We start from the raw sequence: 19,499 nt of genomic DNA on the forward strand, positions 1-19,499 counted from the left end.
GACCTTATACAAGCATTCGTTTTGTTTTAGGGGTTTTACTTCTCCCTAGAAAAGAGAATAACAAAAGAGGGAAAGATGATTCTAATATGTTTTAAGTTGAGATTTTTAAAGGTTGAGGAAATTTCTGTTTGCTTTGCATTCTGTCATTCACTCATTCATAATGAAGGAGATGTCTGAGTTTCTTTTCGATTACAGTTTTCCCTTTATCATTGTCCGAAAACCTTAGTTTCTCTTCTTTTACATGCAGAGTCGATTTGCTGAGGTAATACTGAAAAGACTTGCAGAAGTTACACTACCACATGGAAGAATATTTGGAGATGGATCTCGGTTAGTGTAACTTGATACTAGCCTATGTTTGGTATATTTCACTGATGCATATGGAATGTGTTAACTTTGCTCACTTATAAGTCCAGTTCCAGCCGCAAGATAGAAGTACTGAAGCAGCTTCAAGAGAAACCAGAACATCAAGGGCTGAAGCTGCAGTAAGACATTTTCTCTGCTCAGTATTTGACATAGTAGGACATGTTCTAATATGATGATCTTGACTGCAATATTGGTGGCTTTGACAAACTTCTGCACTTCTGCACTGGACATCCTTCTATTTAATGCTTTGACCTAGTTTCTCTGATTGACATCAATAATGCAACTTTGACCAGCTTTGTGGAGGATAGACTAGAAACCCTGAAGGAAGTTATTGAAGTACCCAAATTGGATGGTTGGAAATTGTATCTGGGTAAAATTCCTCTTAAGCTTGCTTGTTATCATTGGTGTTTGTGCTTTGTTGTGGTACTCATTCGCTTTAATTTGTTGCTATTTCGGACTTTTGAATAGGCGGTTGGGCGTACAATACACTGAATAGAGACGAAGCTGCTACAATTCCCAGGATTCAGATTCTTCAGCTTTCCGACTTCAGTAACAAGCTGAAGTAGCTTCTGTATAACTTCATACCACTCAAGTTTACTCTTCATTTGAGGGATGTGGTGATTCATGTCTAGTACAAATTACAGTATATTTGTATCTTTTTTGAATGTTAGATTCAGAATTATATGCATTACATCTGTTTGAAACTGTTGAAGAGATAAATTTCAATCCATGTATATAAAAGAGATTGATTATTACTCAAGTGTAAAGGTATGTGCACTAAACAATTTCAACCCAAAAGGGTTGCTCCCATTTTAGCCAAAATTCAATGTTTTTTTGTCTCAATATCATCAAAATCATAAGCTACGCTAAATCACTGGTGTTTACTTAGTTAGTAACTGACCAAAAAAATTATGCTCAACTATCTTTAGATGTAAATCCAATTGTGGAAATAATCATCTTTAAAGTGATTGATGTGTGGGTGATGCTTTGCTCAACGGGTGTGATTATCTTTGTTTGATCACTTTGGAGAGATTGCGTTAAGCATTGCTTATAAAACCACAAATTAGAATGGTCCGCCATGGCATATAAGGGTTAGCAGTTAGCAAACTACAATTTTGTGATGTCTTATATCTAACATGATCAAAATAATAAGTTATGCTCTATTTTGAAGCATAAAAATGTGAAGTATAATATTTCTAGTATTTTAAAACATGACATACTTGAATTTTTTTTTAATTTTTTTATTATTATTTTTTAACGATGAGTAGATTTACCGATATAGATCATGACGAATCAAAATAAAGTTTGCTCATGTGAACTCTATCATGAATAAAGTTTTAGATGGTACCGATAGAGGTTAGAATTTGAAGAATAATTTTCACCAGAAGTTGTGCACAAAAATAAAACCAAAGAAAACTGCTACCAATTTGCAAAATCAAAACGTAGAAATTTAATGTGATCTACTGATCGTTGAATATTTTAAAACTATTGCCAGTAAATTTAACCAAAAACTTCTGGCATTTTACTTCATTGACCAAACCGCCCACAATACTCTATTCTAGTGGCAGTCACTGTTACACCCTTCACCCTCTTCTTTGTCGTTATCCACAAAACGCGTCGTCGCGACCAAACTTCCTCGAAGTCCAATTGGGACCTCCAAATGAATAAATAAGCGCCTAGACTTGACTGAAAGACCTACGTCGTTGCGACCGACCAAACTTCCTCGAAGTACAATTGGGACCTCCAAATGAATAAATAAGCGCCTAGACTTGACTGAAAGACCTACGTCGAAAATAGAAGTTAATTTGATAGAGCAGAAACTAGAGACCAGAGCAGAAATGGGGGATTTGTACGCTTTGGATTTCGACGGAGTTCTGTGCGATAGCTGCGGAGAGGGCTATGCTTCGGCTGCCAAGGTAGTGTTGATGACTTGGTGTTTATATTATTCCAATGTTCGAAGTTTTTTTACTTGAAAGATGGTTAATTTGATTGAACGGTAACGTGTAGGCTGCTAAAGTGATATGGCCAACGCTATTCAACGATGTGGATTCAAGTTTAGAGGATTGGCTTGTCGATCAAGTCCGCACAGTAAGCAATGACTAAAATATTCTCGATAATTTCTTGAAATTTCTGTTTTTGACGAGCACCAATATTATTTATCACATCTTTTGATTTTTAGTTGATTCTACGACTTTTATTGATGACATCTCTATGACAATTTCTTACGTGTCAAGTTCTTTCTTTTCCCATGTTTATAGGGATTCCAATAAGCTAGCTCATAATTAGTTTCACAGTTGCAAGTATCATGGAGTGGGCATGTCCCTTCAGTATTTGATGAATTCTTTTGTAATACCTAGTTTTCATCAATGAAATTTAAAAAAATTTATCCGCAATTTCGGTAAAATATCTTATATTGTATCGAATTTTTTTTCCGAATTATCGATATTTTCATAGCTTTTGATATTTTGGTCATTTAATCGTAAGTGCTCCTGATCACACAAAACCCATGTTGCTATGTTATTAACGACTCTGATGTGGAACAATGAATGATGAATTAGGTGAGACCTGTGCTGCAAAAGCGGTATGACAATCTTCTACTTGTGAGGTTACTTTTGGAGATGAGGCTTCCTTCTATAAGGAAGTCATCAGTTGCAGAAGGGCTCACGGTGGAAGGGATAGTGGAGAATTGGTCAGAGTTGAAGAATCTGATTTTGAAGGAATGGGGTGAGGATAGGGATGCTCTTTTAAATTCATATGGAAAGGTCAGGGATGAGTGGAAGGTTCAGGACTTGAAAACTTGGATCGGTGCAAATAGGTGAGAGGGAAATTCAAAGTCTTGTTGGATTGGTTTTTAGTTAGCATACTTTTGGTTTATTGTCATGCATAATCGAGTAGGAGTGGCTTTGATTGCAGATTGTATCCAGGTGTTGCTGATGCTCTTAAATCGGCAACCTCAGCCATTTACATTGTCACTGGAAAACAGGTGTGGATCTTATACAAGCATTCATTTTGTTTTGGCAAAATTTCCAAAATATTCTCGAAACTTGATTATAATTGTCAATCTACATTTCAAACTTGCAATTGCAAAAATTAACCTCCAGAACTTGACGAAAATTGTCAATTTACACCCCTCCGTTAATTCCAACATATTTCATTCAAATATGACGGATGAGTCCCTACACATTTATTTTAATTAATATTAAATATACATTGAAAAAATTTAGTGTAGAGATTTATGGCCTTCCACCTATTATTAACCCACACACTTTGCAATTTATTTACAATGAAATTACATTATATTATCCTAATAAAATAGTTATATTAAAAATTAGCACTTAATCGGATTGATGTTGAAATTATCTCAACTCCATTTTTTAATTAAATTAGTAGCTTCTTGGTGAATGACAACATCAATTCAATAATTTTTTATTTTTTATTCTTAATGGAATCATATAATGTAATTTAATTAATTAAAAGGTGGAAGCCATAAATTTCCACTCTAAAAAAATTACTTTTCATTTTTATGTATATTGTTCTTAATTATAAAACTAAAAAAATAAATAAAAAACAAATATGAAATAATCATATTACCTCTCATGTGTGCAGGGCACATCCCTCACATTTGGATGGAAAACGTTAGAATTAACGGAGAGTGTAAATTGACAATTTTCATTAAATTCGGAAGGCTAACTTTTGCAATTGCAATTTCAAATTATAAATTGACAATATTATAAACAAATTTAGGGGTATTTTGACAATTAAGCGTTTTGTTTTGGAGGTTTTACTTTTCCTTATAAAAGAGGATAACAAAGAGGTAAAAATGATTTTGATATGTTCTAACTTGAGACTTTGAAAGGTGGAGATTGTGGAAAGAAATTTATGTTTTCTCTGCATTCTGTCATTCACTTATTCATAATGAATTAAGGAGCAGTTGTTTGAGTCTCTTTTAGATCATAGACTCATAGTTTTTCCCTTTGTCTAACAAAACTAATAATCTGATACTGTCATGTTTTATTCTTCTCCTTGTGGAGGTAATATATATATATATATATATATATATATATATATATATATTTTTTTTTTTTTTTTTTTTTTTCTTTTGATCAAAGCTTGTGGGGGTATATATAGAGGTACATCTTTTGTACAAGAAGGAAAGTAATGGATTCGGTACAAAATACCTACATGACATGTAATTATAATAAGAAACAGAATCCTAATAAATTATGAAATATTGATAATCCTGATTAATTAGGTAATATTGACAGCTCATTTCAACATTGTCATTGTTCGGCAACCTCACTTTCTCTACTTTTACATGCAGAGCCCATTTGCTGAGGTAATACTACAAGAATTTGCAAAAGATACAATACCGCCTGAAAGAATATTTGGTGTTGGAGCTGGGTTAGTGCATTAACTTGATACTAGCTTGTGTTTGGTATATTTAACTAAAATATATGGATTGCTTTCCATAATATGTTTATTTTGCTCGCTTATATTTCCAGTTCCGAACCTAAGCTAGAAAAACTAAAGCAACTTCAAAAGAAACCAGAACATCAAGGGCTAAAGCTGCAGTAAGATATTTCTCTGCTCGGTATTTGACATGTTCTCATGTGATGATTTTGACAAACTTCTACATTTCTATGCTGGACATCCTTCTGTTTAATACTCTGACCTGGTTGCTCTAATTGACATTATTAATGCAACTCTGACCAGCTTTGTGGAGGATCGACTGGCAACTCTGAAGAAAGTTATCAAAGAACCTGAATTGGATGGCTGGAATTTGTATCTAAGTAAAATTCCTCTTAACAATCTTAAGCTTGCTTTGTTATCATTGTTGTATGTGCTTTGTTGTGGTACCTAATTTTGTTGCTAATTCGGACTTTTGATTAGGTGGTTGGGGGTACAATACACAGAAAGAGAAAGACGAAGCTGCTACAATTCCTAGGATTCAGATTCTTCAACTTTCTGACTTCAATACCAAGCTGAAGTAGCTCCTGTTCGTACGTTCAGATCACTTAAGTTTACTCTTCATTTGAGGGATGTTGTGATTCATGATTATTGCAAATTACAGTATATTTGTATCCTTTTGAATGTTAAATTCAGAATTATATGTATTATATCTATTTAAAACAGTTGAAAAAATAAATTTAAGTTCATATGATAAAAGAGCTTGACTAATACTGATGTTTAAAGGTATGTCCACTTGAAAGATTTCAATCCAAATAAAGGGTCCTTCCTATTTTAGCCAAAATTCTTTTTTATTTTTTATTTTTTTATCTCTCAATATTATAAAATGATATAATCTTTATATGATACGTGAACTATCATAAAATGCACAATTTTTTTTTTCTGAAGAAGGGCCGGTGTGGTTACACTCAAGCCTTGATTAATGAAACCGCAGAATACATGGAGAGAATTGGTGCCTAAAAAAATAAGCATCATTGCAAATAGCACAGCTTTCCTACTATGTCGCCACCAGAAAATAAATCCGATGACAATTAGTTTCACCTCGCCACTAGGAGGCTGCGAACATTTGACCAAGCAAGAAACTCGTTGCCTCCTTACCTGTAGCAGACTCATTAATTACTACCATTAGGAGGTTGTGACCATTTGTCAATGCAAGGTATTCACCACATACCTAGAGAAAACAAGGCAAACAATGTGCAAAGACTAGCACAAAACCCTACTTGTCCTATTAAACCATGGCAGAGACTTATTACCAACAAAACACAAACTGTAAAATAAAAACTAAGCCCTAAAAAACTAGTAACAATAGCCCATCAGCAATTGCCCAAAAATAAAGGCCCAACCAGACCATCTATCTCCCCAGCAAGGGACACCCACGTTGCATGCCGCCACACCCGCCGCCAACAAATCATTTGGTAGCATTAAAGTTACCTTCAAGTATAAGGGTCAAGTTATAGCATAGTAGGGTTTCAGAGTAAAGGATATCGTACCTAATGGATTGGTAAATCCTACTATAGCTAGGGAAAACCTAGAGGAAAACTATAAAGAATATGCAAATATGCAATCACAAACAAAGGCTCACTATGTCCAAGATGGTGTGTAGTGATTTGATTTGATGTTGGGAATAGTTTCGATTAAAATTGAAACAACTAGAGTAAGTCAAGTAAACTAAGCTAAGCTAAACAAGTTGTTATCAAATGGATGGGAGATAGAGTTTAGGTTGTCCACCATAGACTCCTTGCATGCATTGATGCTCAAACCACAAGTGATGCAATCCTAAATACCCAATTACCCTCTTAGCATTCGGGTAAGAGTTCTAAGAACAAATCACATTACAGGATAAGTTTCAATTCATTGTTCCTAGATGCATAAAGATTAGAGTTAAGTTTAGGTGATTTTAACTCACTACCTTCACATGCACACTGTAACGCCCCAAACTGCACTTCATCAAGTTGAGCACGTCACAGTGCCACAAGTTCCTAAAACATAAACCAAAAGGTTCGATTTACATTTTAGAGAATCACAAGGAAATTTATTGAGTTATTTTTCGTAAATGCACAGTGGAAATTTAAAAAACATTTTTTAGGGGAAATTCTTTAAATCACTAAATCTAAATTGTTCGTTCAGAACTTGTTATTAAGAATTTCTCGAGAATAACAAACTTCGAGAAATAAGAGTTTAGCAAAGTTTCAACACGAGATTTACTTCTGATAAGTTCTGGAAATGAATCTCAAGAAATATAAATCGAAATTAGTTCTGGAACCTGGTTTTCGTTAAGACGGTTTATCGCACTTCTTTCCACACACCCAGCTCCATCCCCTACCATCCCTTTATCAATGAACAATACCTGCATCCCCACTGTTGTAGGGGGTGATTAGCTTTCGTCTTCGTTGCGCAATAGTGACCATACCCCGATTTACTTTAAATACCGACATATAAAACAATCTTTTGCGCTGCCCAGTATAGAAACATACTGAAACCAATTATTTTAAAGAATGACAAACTTTTAAAATGTTTTCTGACTCGAAAACAGATGAATGAATTTTAATAAACACGGCGTCACATATTACCTGAGGCCCTATTCCATAGACCCACTACATAAACTTTTAAACTAAGTAAGCGTAGCGAGAGCGTCCGCTACCTAGCTACGGACACATACCGAGTCTGTCTTTACGAATGAATACTCAGATGACTGGCATAGCTAACCCTTCGGATGTTCTGGAGAACGAACCTAAGGAAGTCAGTGCCACCATTTGCTCTCAATCAACAATATCTTACACGGTTTGGTTAGTATGCATCTCATTTTAACATAACCAAGCCATACAAATTAACATGCATCATTTTATAAACAACGTATAGAAGAAAGAAAATCACTAATCGAGGAGAGTCCTGAATCCCCTGCCTGGATTCCGATGTTTATCTTCACGTAATCTGAGAGTCACGAACCTTCCGTTCATCCAGTAACTGGAGTCTTAACTTCTGAAATATTGCTCGTCCGACCAAACATTTCCTGGTTTAACCAAGAGTTGACCAATATTGACCAATGTTTGACCAATCGCGACAAGTTCGATAATATCCTAATTATCGAACAATTCACTGGATATTGGAATATCGACCAATTTCATACCTTTAAGTACTATCTCTAATTTCCTTAATAATTACATCGCATAGTAATTCGATGGAATTACTATGGACACCCGACACAACTTTAAACCATTTTGCAACCGTTTCCTTAATCACAACAAAACTCAATCCATATTAAGAGCACCAAAAACACTAAAGGGCACCTAACAGTCATTTTCTTTCTTTTTCATCTCAGTTCTTACATACCATTTTAACCAGTAAAACAAGTTCCTTCACCACATTTTTCACAAACTATTTCCTTTACACAATTTCAATCCATAATTGCAATACCCGCAACAAAATAATCAACTCACCCAAATTTTCTCCCTAATTCAAAAATAAGCTTCAAACCACCATGATCAAGACAACTTTATAAAATCAATAACCAGTGAAATTTCAACTTCGACACAACCAAACTTAACTACTTAACTTCCGATCACTACCACAAGAACAAAACTTTGATTCAAAGTTTGAAATTATGCCTACGAAAATCAACTTCAATCAACCAAACTCAGTTTCCCAGAATAAAGCTGATAACGAACTGATGATTATATGCTCACCACCAAGTAAGTTTCCCAATTTCTCGCCTACAGGTGTAGTCAAGACGAAAAAGGGACCAAGACGAGTTAGAACAACCGCCGGCGTCGAAACAACCCAGAAACCAAAATCAACAAACTCGATCAATTTCAAAAACTAATTACACAGGCATGTAGAGCATGATGAGAGGATTGATTTTCATAGCCCCAAATGCCACAAAAGGTGACCGGAGTCCCCGAAAAAGACGAAGAACCGCCGCAGTTACAAAAAGCTTTCGGCGTTTGATTCTTCCTTCACGGTGGACGATCAGATAAACTACGACCACAGACATAACGACGACGTTTAGACGAAGAAGATTGTGCCGGTGCGCAGGCCAGAGGTGGTCAAAGGACAAAGTTCTGGTTGAATCTCCTTTCCAGGTCGCTAGGTTTGTTTCTCGGGTCGTGGAAGCCCAAAGCTTCTGGACCAATCCCGATCATTTGATATGGACCAATCCCCTTTAAGCAAAATACAATGGCCAAGATTTAGCGGTGGAGAAAATGGACAGCTCAGATCGCACCACGAAATTTTCTAATTAGCTAGGGTATCTGAAAAATTTCCTGAAAATTCCCACAAACTCGTCGTGTTTGCGTACTTTATTATCAAACACTTGTGAAAAATTTCAAAAAATATTCTTGAGCACTTTAATAATTAACGAGATTATAAATTAATTTCCCGACGATCTCAACTTATCTCAACAAATAAATTTCTGGGGATCACACACATGGTGTGCTTTCATGCTCTTAATGTTTAGAGGTGATTAATCTCAAAATACTAATCATGAGATGACTAATGCATTATACTTAAACTAATCAAATTCAAATATGAACATTCACTAATTGATTTAGCATGTGAATGTGGTAATATAAAAATACATCAAACATAGTGTTGAATATCATACAAGATTGGCTAGGGTTTTCAACTCTAACCCCAATAAATTCACTACTCACTCATAATTAGATAGACAAACTTCAACATTCTAAGATAGATGGAGAATAAAGTGTTAGGGAGTAAGGAGTGACTATTGGTGATGCCAAAAGTGGTAGTGGCGATGGGCCTCCAAGATCATAAGGTGGAGGATGCATGTCTCATTCTCCTTGCTCCAAGCTCTTGATAATGTGAGAATGGTAAAAGTAAGAGTAACTAGTAATGATTACTGGTGATGGAGGGTTATGGAATTGGTGGGAAGATGAGTTTGGTGGTGGAGATGGTGGTTATGAAGGTGGAAATGGTGATGTGGTGTTGTAGAAAGAAAAGAGGATGTCTTGGTGAGATATAGATGATGGATGGAGTCAAAGGTGATGAAGATAAGGTCTTTGGTATTTCTTTGATCAGCTATGTCCCTTTGGTTCCAAGATGTGCAAGACACGCTCTAATGCCATTGTCCTCCAAATAGTTCCAAATTTGCAATGTGACAAAAGGACACAAGTGGTGCGAGATTCTCACAACCATAGTTCTCCTTAGCTGGACAAAGAGTCCTCCATGAGTCGCGGACTGGCAGCTCGTCGGAAAAGTTCGCCAAAAAAGTTTATTTACAATTTTCTTTCAATTTTCGTGTTTTCTTCTCCTATCTTCAAATCTCCGCATTTCAAGGCCCATTTGATCATTTTCTCCTCAATGCATGGTTTCCTACAAATAAGAGAAAATGGATTAAAGAAGGTAAAATAGCATGGAAGACAAAACAATTTATATAGTTTTGGAGCACAAATGCATAAGTAACTTGTGACTCAACACCAGCATCATCCACACTTCACCGCACCGCCGCACCGCATCACCACTCCATCACATCAAATCAACATGCTGATGCATCGTAGGACCATTGACTTGATGCATATACTCTCGCAAGCATACAAATAGTGTCCAGTAAGGAAAATATTTGGACCTTAGTTTATCGTACCTCGGGTATTACGTGTTGGACCTAACCGAGATAATTGGCTCTACGACAACCCAAATGCATACAATAAAAATATAAAATAAAATAAAAATTATAAACAATCAAGGCACCAAGCCTTGGCAATACTCGGCTTAGCTCACACCAAGACTATTCAAAGCCACTAACTTGTAGGCTCAAGGTGAATATACATGTAGATACCTCTACTAGCAAGCTACTTTGTTACATTACCAAGCATAAGTAACTCCCTCTTTGAGGGGCCCACAAGCCATGGTGGGGCCCAATCGAGACATGCATCCCGTAGCTTGAAGTCCAAGCTACGCCACGGTAGTCGGAAGAGGCCAACACCTCTCCGGGAAGCCACCTTCCCGGCCTTGCCAACATGCCTCCACAATATGGCTTTCTAGACTAGAATAATGGCTTTAGCATCCCACATTGAAAACAAGTGTAAGAGGGGAGACTTCCTTACTTATAAAAGGGACCTCCACCCACTTAGATCCCATCACATTACACACTTTGTAATCCCCTTGGGCCGCAAAGCCCAAACACACATAGTACAATATTCAAGTGGACGTAGTCTCCTGCTAAGGCGGGAGACAAACCACTATACTTCTCGTGTGTGTGTCTCTCTCTCTCTAAAGCTAACTAGAGCCTTCGGTTCTAAAGTTAACATTGGCGTCGTCTGTGGGAAGCCAACACAAAGGCTTCGTCACCTACCACAAACTTTGACTGATCAACGCCCATCGAGGCCGGTCAATGCTTGGTCAACTCCCATCGGGGCCGGTCAATGCTTGGTCAACACCAACTCAAAAAAGTCAACACTGCACCACAAAAAAAAAAAAATCTTGCATTCCAAATCAAGGTGAAGTTAGCATCATGCTCCATCTTAAAACGCCAATTCTAGTGGCAACTCACTTGGCAGCAGCACCAAAGAAAAAAAAAAAAATTATGTGCCCATTTACTCTGGACACCCAGTACTGCCAAGCCTCAATACCTCATCCTTGTTGCACCGCCTCCATGAGCTCATCATCATCAGTGTCAAGGCATGGCATACACTCATCATCATCATCACAGCTAATGAAGCAACTGTCTGATAAGCTCCGCTCCGCTAGCAGCCAACCGCTACGCAGAAACCGCCACTCTTTAAAGCTCTGCTTAACCGCTGGCCAAATACTCCGCTCCGCTCCGCCAGCCTCATTACAGCGCTCAAATCTCAAGGCATGGCTCTAGGCGCTGGCGTTATGTGTAGCGGCTCTGCCAAGTTGCAAAACCACGAGCAAAGCTCCGCTCCACCAACCAGCTTCTCCGCCGGGCAACCTCCGCCGAGCTTCTCCGCTGGGAAACCTTCGCCGGAGCTCCTCCGCTGGGCATCACCACTGCTTCTCCGTCGGTCATGCTGCACTAGATGCAAAAGCCAACCACCGCTAGCATCCTCCATCGGCCATCGCCGCTAGCCAAAGTTTCCCCGCTAGCCAAGCATCGCCGCTGGCCATCACTTCCTCCACTGGTCAACCTCCGTTGGAAAACCATCATCACCACTGAACAAACTGCAACTCTCCCACACCCAAAAAAATACTCTGGGCACCATGGCAACCATCAAGCACCGCCAGGCAGCAATCGCCAACGACAAAAGGCAAACGCCAGTGATCGCTCTCAGAGCGCATCTATCATCAACGCCGTCGTGCAATCAGCCGCAGCCCACCAGTTTCTCGTCCAGAAAACGTCTACCCAGTTATCTACTGTACACATAGTCGGCGGCACAACCAGAGATAAGTTCTTTATCTCATACTTTAAACTCAACCATGATTCACGTCTATAAATTTCTGAGCATGAAGACATGCATATTCACGTGAAATCAATCTTCCCAATGCCTCCTTTACACGTAAATGCCATCATGATTTGCTAGCCTACCTAATCATTTGATACCACGCATCAATAACATGACACACCTACCTGCTCTTGCACAATCCATTCCAGCACTTAATACATAAGCCCTTATAAATAATAGGCTACTCACCGCTACGTGGCATATATCTGTGGTAGCATGCATGTGGTTCATATTTATGTGAAAGGTGACTAATTCCAAGTTACAACAGTATACAAATATATACATACTTGCATGGGACATATGACATAAAACATCACTAGCTTACCTTTATATGTTTGGTTACAGTACAACCGCTAAAACATGTTTTATAGCGTTAATATGGTCCCACGTGCACTAGGCTATCAAGATATGGTATGTGTAAAAATTGGTAAGGCACTTCTATTGCACTCAGTTCCTATATATGTGTTACCACACAAGCACTACAATGTGGCCACCTGGAAACTACCTATGTTTGTCACTTGTAGTAAACTCGTATGTACACATTTAATTGGTGCTAAGCTTTTATCAGCCTTCCTCGAGGGCACTACCATTCTTCTCCGATCAATGCACTTAACAAGCATTTAATACTTCTAAAATTAAAATTAAATGCTTATCATTTATCTTGTTAAGGAGGTATAACGGACATCGTTTCAATCGGTTAATGAAACTTAATCATTGCCCTTCTACTAAGGTGCTTCGCCGGAGCAATGGAGCGTCATGCTTGGACAACTCCAACATGATTTGGGTACTTATGTCAATTCCAATGCAAACTCACTCCAAATCGGCATAAGATAAGTAACTATATCTTCTCTTTTACGCTCTTTCAATTTGAGCTATTGTCATGCCATGCTTTTACTACTTTTAAGCATGCTTACAATATATCACACTTGATATGCGTTTACATGCCTTCATGATGCTCAAGGATGCCTACAAAAATACAAACGTTGTTAGCAATTTTACTACAAGTACATGCTACACATATGCCAAGCTACTATTTAATTGCAACTCAATTAAATAAATATGGGACATTCAAACAAACTATACCACATCTAGAAGCTTGTGACACTTATGACTTACTTAAACATGCTCAGATAAATACTTGCAACGGTTACGACTCGCTTGGGTATCGAGCATGGCCACGACTTGCTTGGGCCATGCCTCGCATCCTTGCACCGCACCTATCTACTCAACTACACCCAACTTGCTCAAATACAACCTAACTCGCTCAAACATATCCAACATGCTTTAGTTAAGCTCTAGGTTCACAATGCTTCATAGCTTTCATCAAGAGCTACTCCCAAAAAATTTATATGGACACCCATTACACTTACAACAATCTAATATGCATGTTATATGGCCATAAGATCCATATATTATTACTTGCTCTATTTGTTTGTCATTGTTCATACAAATACAAACTTTACGAGTCTATGGTTTACCACCAATCGCCACGCGGTAAGGCAACGCCTCATAATGACAATGACGGCTACGCGGCATTGCAATCAAGCTTTTCTCCTCCGGGAAAGAGTAAAGGGACCGGTTAACGTAGCCTACGGCAGCCATTGATTCGGCAGTTAATCCCCGACGCTTGGGTATCAAAGATTAGGTTCGCTACCTAACACCCACTTCTTAAACGCAGCTCCCCTCATCAAATAATTTTCCGACCATACAAAGGTCTATAGTCAGGAGTGGGGGACTCCTCGGAGGGCCTAGCAGGGGCCCACCCGAAAGGGCAAAAGTGTTCGCTCCAGCATAATCCTAGGTGGACAACGCACTCGCACTAATTATGCTTGATATACAGCATAAAGCTACGCTTTGGTATCAACCCGCAAGAACACCCTCCTTGACTGAGGACTTTGGGGACTTATACATACAGCCCAGCATAATTAGCAACAGTTACGTTTTTGCCTCAGCGGCATCCCACTAGCTTTCACGCTCTCGCCTCAGAGGCATCCCCGAGCTCTCACGCTTTTGCCTCAGCGGCACCGCCAAGCTCTCAAGCTCTTGCCTCAGCGGCACCGTTGAGCTTTCACGCTCTTGCCTCAGCGGCATCCCTGAGCTCTTCCGTTCACGCCTTCGCGACACCCTTGAGCTTTCCGCTCATGCCTTCCCGGCACCCCCGAGCTTCCCGCTCACGAGCTTTCGCTCACCCTCGAGCTTCTTGCTCACGCCTTCGCGGCACCCTCGAGTTTCCTCTCACCCCCGAGCTTTCGCTCACGCCTTTGCGACACCCTCGAGCTTTCCACTCATGCCTTCCCAGCACCCCCGAACTTCCCTCTCACAAGCTTCCGCTTACCCTCGAGCTTCCACTCACGCCTTCGCGGCACCCTCGAGCTTCTGCTCACGCCTTCGCGGCATCCACGAGCTTCTGCTCACCCCTGAGCTTCCCGCTTATGAGCTTCCGCTCACGCCTTCGCGGCACCCACGAGCTTCCGCTCACCCATTTACGGCACCCTCGAGATTTCCGCTCATACCTTCTCGGTACCCCCAAGCTTCCCTCTCACCCTCGAGCTTCTCGCTTACAAGCTTCCGCTCACACCTTCGCGGCACCCTTGAGCTTCTGCTCACTCCTTCGCGGCACCCACGAGCTTCCACTCACCCCCGAGCTTCCCACTCACAAGCTTCCACTCACGCCTTCGCGGCACCCTCAAGCTTTCCGCTCATGCCTTCCGGCATTCCCAAGTTTTACACTCACATCCCATCGACCCCCGAGTTTCCCGCTCACGCCCTCTGGGCAACCCCCGAGCTTCTCGCTCATGCTTTCCAGGCACCCCCGAGCTTTCACGCTCTTGCCTTCCGGCATTCCCAAGCTTTACACTCACATCCCATCGACATCATACACATTAATGGAACATTGAATTCTTCTACCATTTGTCGCGCGCGACAAATCGAATTCTTTTCGCGTTCCATTAATATGAGCGACAACCAAACAAACACAAGCATTCGCGTATTCATCATTCACGAATTACAAACGCTTGTTTGCGTGGCACTTATGCAACTTAGACTGAGCATAACCTCGTTAACTCAACCTCGTTCGCTTTCTTGCACGCATCATGCATTTATCATATGCAATTCGTTTGTTCATACAACCATATGCATTCTCAAGTTTATACGTCGTAACTGATCATACTCGGCGCCATTCACATGTATACATCAACATGTATCACGCACCTCATACATTTGTATATGCCAAACGCATATCAATGCAACAAGCATTCTACATATGCGTGTTTTTGTCTTTATTATGCAGGTAAACGAGTCCCTTCTTGCTTATGGAGTTCAGGGACTTGTAGGGGCTCAGTGCCGCCCGGTTACTTATGCTTGATGACATCATATTTATAACTCCCCAACCAAGAAGTTCCTCTTACTTGCGGACTTCGGGGACTTGTAGATACCTCTACTAGCAAGCTACTTTGCTACATCACCAAGCATAAGTAACACCCTCTTTGAGGGGCCCACAAGCCATGGTGGGGCCCAACCGAGACATGCATCCCATAGCCTGATGTCCAAGCTACGCCATGGTAGTCGGAAGCGGCCAACACCTCTCCAGGAAGCCACCTTCAAAGCATGTTGGCCACCTTCCCGGCTTTGCCGACATGCCTCCACAATATGGCTTTCTAGACTAGAATAGTGGCTTTAACATCCCACATTGAAAACAAGTGTAAGAGGGGAGGCTTACTTACTTATAAAAGGGACCTCCACCCACTTAGATCCCATCCCATTACACACTTTGTAATCCCCTTGGGCCACAAGGCCCAAACACACATATTACAATATTCAAGTGGACGTAGTCTCTCGCTAAGGCGGGAGACGAACCACTATACTTCTCGTGTGTACCTCTCTCTCTCTCTCTAAAGCTAACTAGAGCCTTCGGTTCTAATGTTAACAATACAAAAATGAGTCGATGGATTCAATGATTGAGAGTTAATTTGAACTTAACAAAAAGTAATAAAATGCAAATCAATTACTAAAAAATGCAAAGAAATTAAAATAGAAAAGTGTAAACAATATAATGAGAATACCGGGTGCTAGGGAGGTTTCTTCACCCAAATCTCATGTGTCGGAAGCTAATCTAATGTAGATGCAAATTTCCTACTTTGGCGATAGTCGTATCCAAGGCGGTTCAAGGCTCAAGGACCGAAATTCCCTTTCATGGTATTCCTACTCTGGTTCAAGGGTCGTAGGAACTCACTTGGCATGAATTAAAGCCGGTTCAAGGGTCTTTAATTCACATCAAGAGGCCTAGAGATCGAGGAATTAGACTACTAAGCAACCCGCCTGCGCGCGCATTCACGCAACGGGTGTAAATGACCATGCTTATAACCTCTCGAATACGAAATTGAAGGTTTCTAGCTTAGGAATTAGAGGGGGTCAAACCTTTAATTCCATCCTAGACATGCTCAAAATACACACCCTAGAGTTGACTAGGCTTCTAGACATGCCTTTTAACCCAAAAAATATATATATAAACATCCATAATATGAAAATTGCATCATTACATTAAAATAAGCATCTTTTATGCAAGATTTGGACTAGAACACACATCCCTAGCCCCCAACAATAAAACTACTCACTATCCATCACCAAACTAGCATCAAAATACATAATTTAAAGAGGAAAAAGTAAAGAGAAGTAGGGAGTAATAAGAACAAGCCACAAATTGCTATAGACCAATTATAGTTAGCCTTGATCCAAGGCTCCTCACTTTTACCCAAATTTAATGGTGATGAAGTTCTTGATGCTTGGGCTTCCCCTTTGAAATTTGTGAAATTGATGAAGCTTTTTGGTGGAGTAGTGAAGAAAATGTAGAAAAATGGGTTGGTGGTTGTGATTCTTGGTGAGGAGAAGAAAAGATAAAGGAAAAATGGGGAGTGCGGCGCTGCTGTAGCTAGGGATGGTAAGAGAGAGGAGAATGGCTGCAATTGTGTGAAGAGAACAGGAGGGTAGGGTGCACGAGAGAACAAAATAACCCACAGAGCATTCTTCTTCTTTTTATTCTTTTTTTTTGTTTTTGTTCCACCTGCCTTACACATACACGTGATGGGCAAAGCTGCACATGCAATTGCTTATATAATCTGTTAATGTTGGTAACTGAGGGGGTCTAATTAACGTAAAAGAAAGAAAGAGAGAGAGAGAGAGAGAGAGAGAGAGAGAGAGAGAGAGAGAGTGTGTGTGTGTGTGTGACATGAGATGTATAGTGGTTCGTCTCCCACTTTAGCGGGAGACTACGTTCACTTAAAAGCTTTAACTAGTGTATTGGGCCTTGCGGCCCAAAGGGATTACAAGGGATGTAATGGAGTGGAGTTTAAGTGGGAGGAGGGGTCCCTTTTATAGGTAAGGGAACCCCTCTCCTTTACATTTTCTTCTATGTGGGACTAAGAGTCCTTATTCTAGTGTAGAAAGCATATTGTGGAGGCATATTGGCAAGGCTGGGAAGGTTGCTTCCCGGCAAGGTCTTGACCACTTCTGACTACCACGGGGTAGGTTGTATGTCGGGCTACAGTATGCATGTCGTGGTTGGGCCCCACCATGGCTTGTGGGCCCCCCCTAGGAGGGTGTTACTTATGCTTGCTGAGATAGCAAATTAGTCATGCTAGTGAGAGGTATCTACAAGTCCCCAAGTAAGAGGAGCTTCTTGGTTGGGGAGTTATAAACACAATGTCATCAAGCATAAGTGACGCACGGGAGGCGCCGAGCCCCTACAAGTCCCCGAACTCCGTAAACAAGAAGGGACTCTTCAACCTGTAAAACAAATATAGGAACATGCGCACGTAGGATGCTTGTTGTATTGGGCAATGTATGTGAGTTTCATTGATATGCATTGGCATATACGAATGTATGAGGTGCATGATACATGCTGTTGTATGCATGTGAATGGCGCCGAGTACGATCGGTTATGACATATAAACTCGAGAATGCGTATGGTTGTGTGAACATATCACGAATAAGCATATGAATTGTATATGATATGCGTGGTCCTCGCAAGAATGAGGTCGAGTTGACAAGGTTACGCTCGATGTAAGTTGCATGAGTGGCATGAAGGCAAGCGTTTGTAATTCATGAACGATGAATACGCGAATGCTTGTGTTTGTTTGGTTTTTGTTCATATTAATGGAAAGTGAAAATAATTCGATTTGTGGCAAACGACAAATGGTAGAAGAATTCAATGTTCCATTAATGTGTATTATATCAAGGAGAAGTGAGTGTGAAGCTTGGGATTGTCGCTAAGGCAAGAGCGTGAAAGCTCGGGAATGCTGCGAAGGCGTGAGAGTGAAAGCTCGGGGTTGCCGTGAAGGCGTGAGAGTGAAAGCTCGGGGTCGCAGCGAAGGCGTGAGCGTGAAAGCTCGGGGTTGCCATGAGGCATTAACGGGTAGCTTGAAGGTGATGCCCTGAGGCATGAGCGTAACCGTTGCTAATTATGCTGGGCTGTATGTACAAGTCCCCGAAGTCCCCAGTTAAGGAGGGTTTTATACCAAAGCGTGGCTTTGTGCCTTATTGTGAGTAGACCTGTAAATGGACCGGATTTGGATCTGATAGAGCTAAATCCAAATCCGTTTACTTAAAAAAAAAAATTTGATCCAAACCCGCTCGGTTAACCCGGCGAATCATTGATAGCTCGATCCAAATCCATAGGCCTCATCAACGGGCCGGGCCTTACTCCATTTTTAAATAATAGCGGGCCAGGCGGGGCCGGGCTTTATTGTAAATTGAAGGATCCAAGTCCATCCATTTAATGCGGGCTTTTTCAGGCCGGGCCGGGCAAAGCCTTGCTGGCTTTTTCGGGGTGGGCCTTGCGGGCTTTATTTACAAATAAATCTTTAAAGATAATATTTTTTATAAACTTATATTTATATATCATACACTTCAAAGAGAAACCTCTATCAACTTAAATAAAATGGAAAAACCGACCGTTGGATGAGATTATTATAATAAATTATGAGTGTGGTAAAAAATTTGGCCAATTTCACCATATTTCGAATCCAATCAAATTGGTCAACCGTCGTTACTTGTATGTTTTCTTGGTTGACCGATGGCATGACGACCACGAAACGTGCGTATTTTTTCACATCATGTCTGTAAATATTCTATCGATGGATGTGCGTGGACATAAGATAAAAATTTCAATTTTAATTGCAAAGATGTTGGCCTATATCAATTTGCCTCCTAAAGTCGTATGACTTGTATATTGCATTTAAATTGTTGAGGTTCATT

At 40.1% G+C, this 19,499-nt stretch overlaps 1 protein-coding gene and 1 long non-coding RNA gene across 2 annotated transcripts; both read left to right on the plus strand.

Annotated features, from left to right (window-relative positions):
• The first annotated feature begins 283 nt into the window (after nt 1-283).
• Nucleotides 284-720, plus strand: LOC112181629. Its single transcript, XR_002929012.2, has 3 exons — nt 284-327; nt 414-482; nt 657-720. It is a non-coding gene; the product is annotated as an uncharacterized LOC112181629 (long non-coding RNA).
• A 1,399-nt stretch (nt 721-2,119) lies between these two features.
• On the plus strand, nt 2,120-5,541 carry LOC112181628. Its single transcript, XM_024320008.2, has 8 exons — nt 2,120-2,279; nt 2,371-2,451; nt 2,922-3,178; nt 3,277-3,346; nt 4,685-4,764; nt 4,866-4,934; nt 5,077-5,153; nt 5,254-5,541. Exons 1-8 carry the CDS (start codon nt 2,202-2,204, stop codon nt 5,352-5,354), a joined length of 813 nt encoding a protein of 270 aa, XP_024175776.1. The 5' UTR covers nt 2,120-2,201; the 3' UTR covers nt 5,355-5,541.
• Nucleotides 5,542-19,499: the final 13,958 nt, after the last annotated feature.

Source organism: Rosa chinensis, chromosome 1, assembly GCF_002994745.2.
Source record: "Rosa chinensis cultivar Old Blush chromosome 1, RchiOBHm-V2, whole genome shotgun sequence".
Classification (NCBI taxonomy): domain Eukaryota; kingdom Viridiplantae; phylum Streptophyta; class Magnoliopsida; order Rosales; family Rosaceae; genus Rosa; species Rosa chinensis.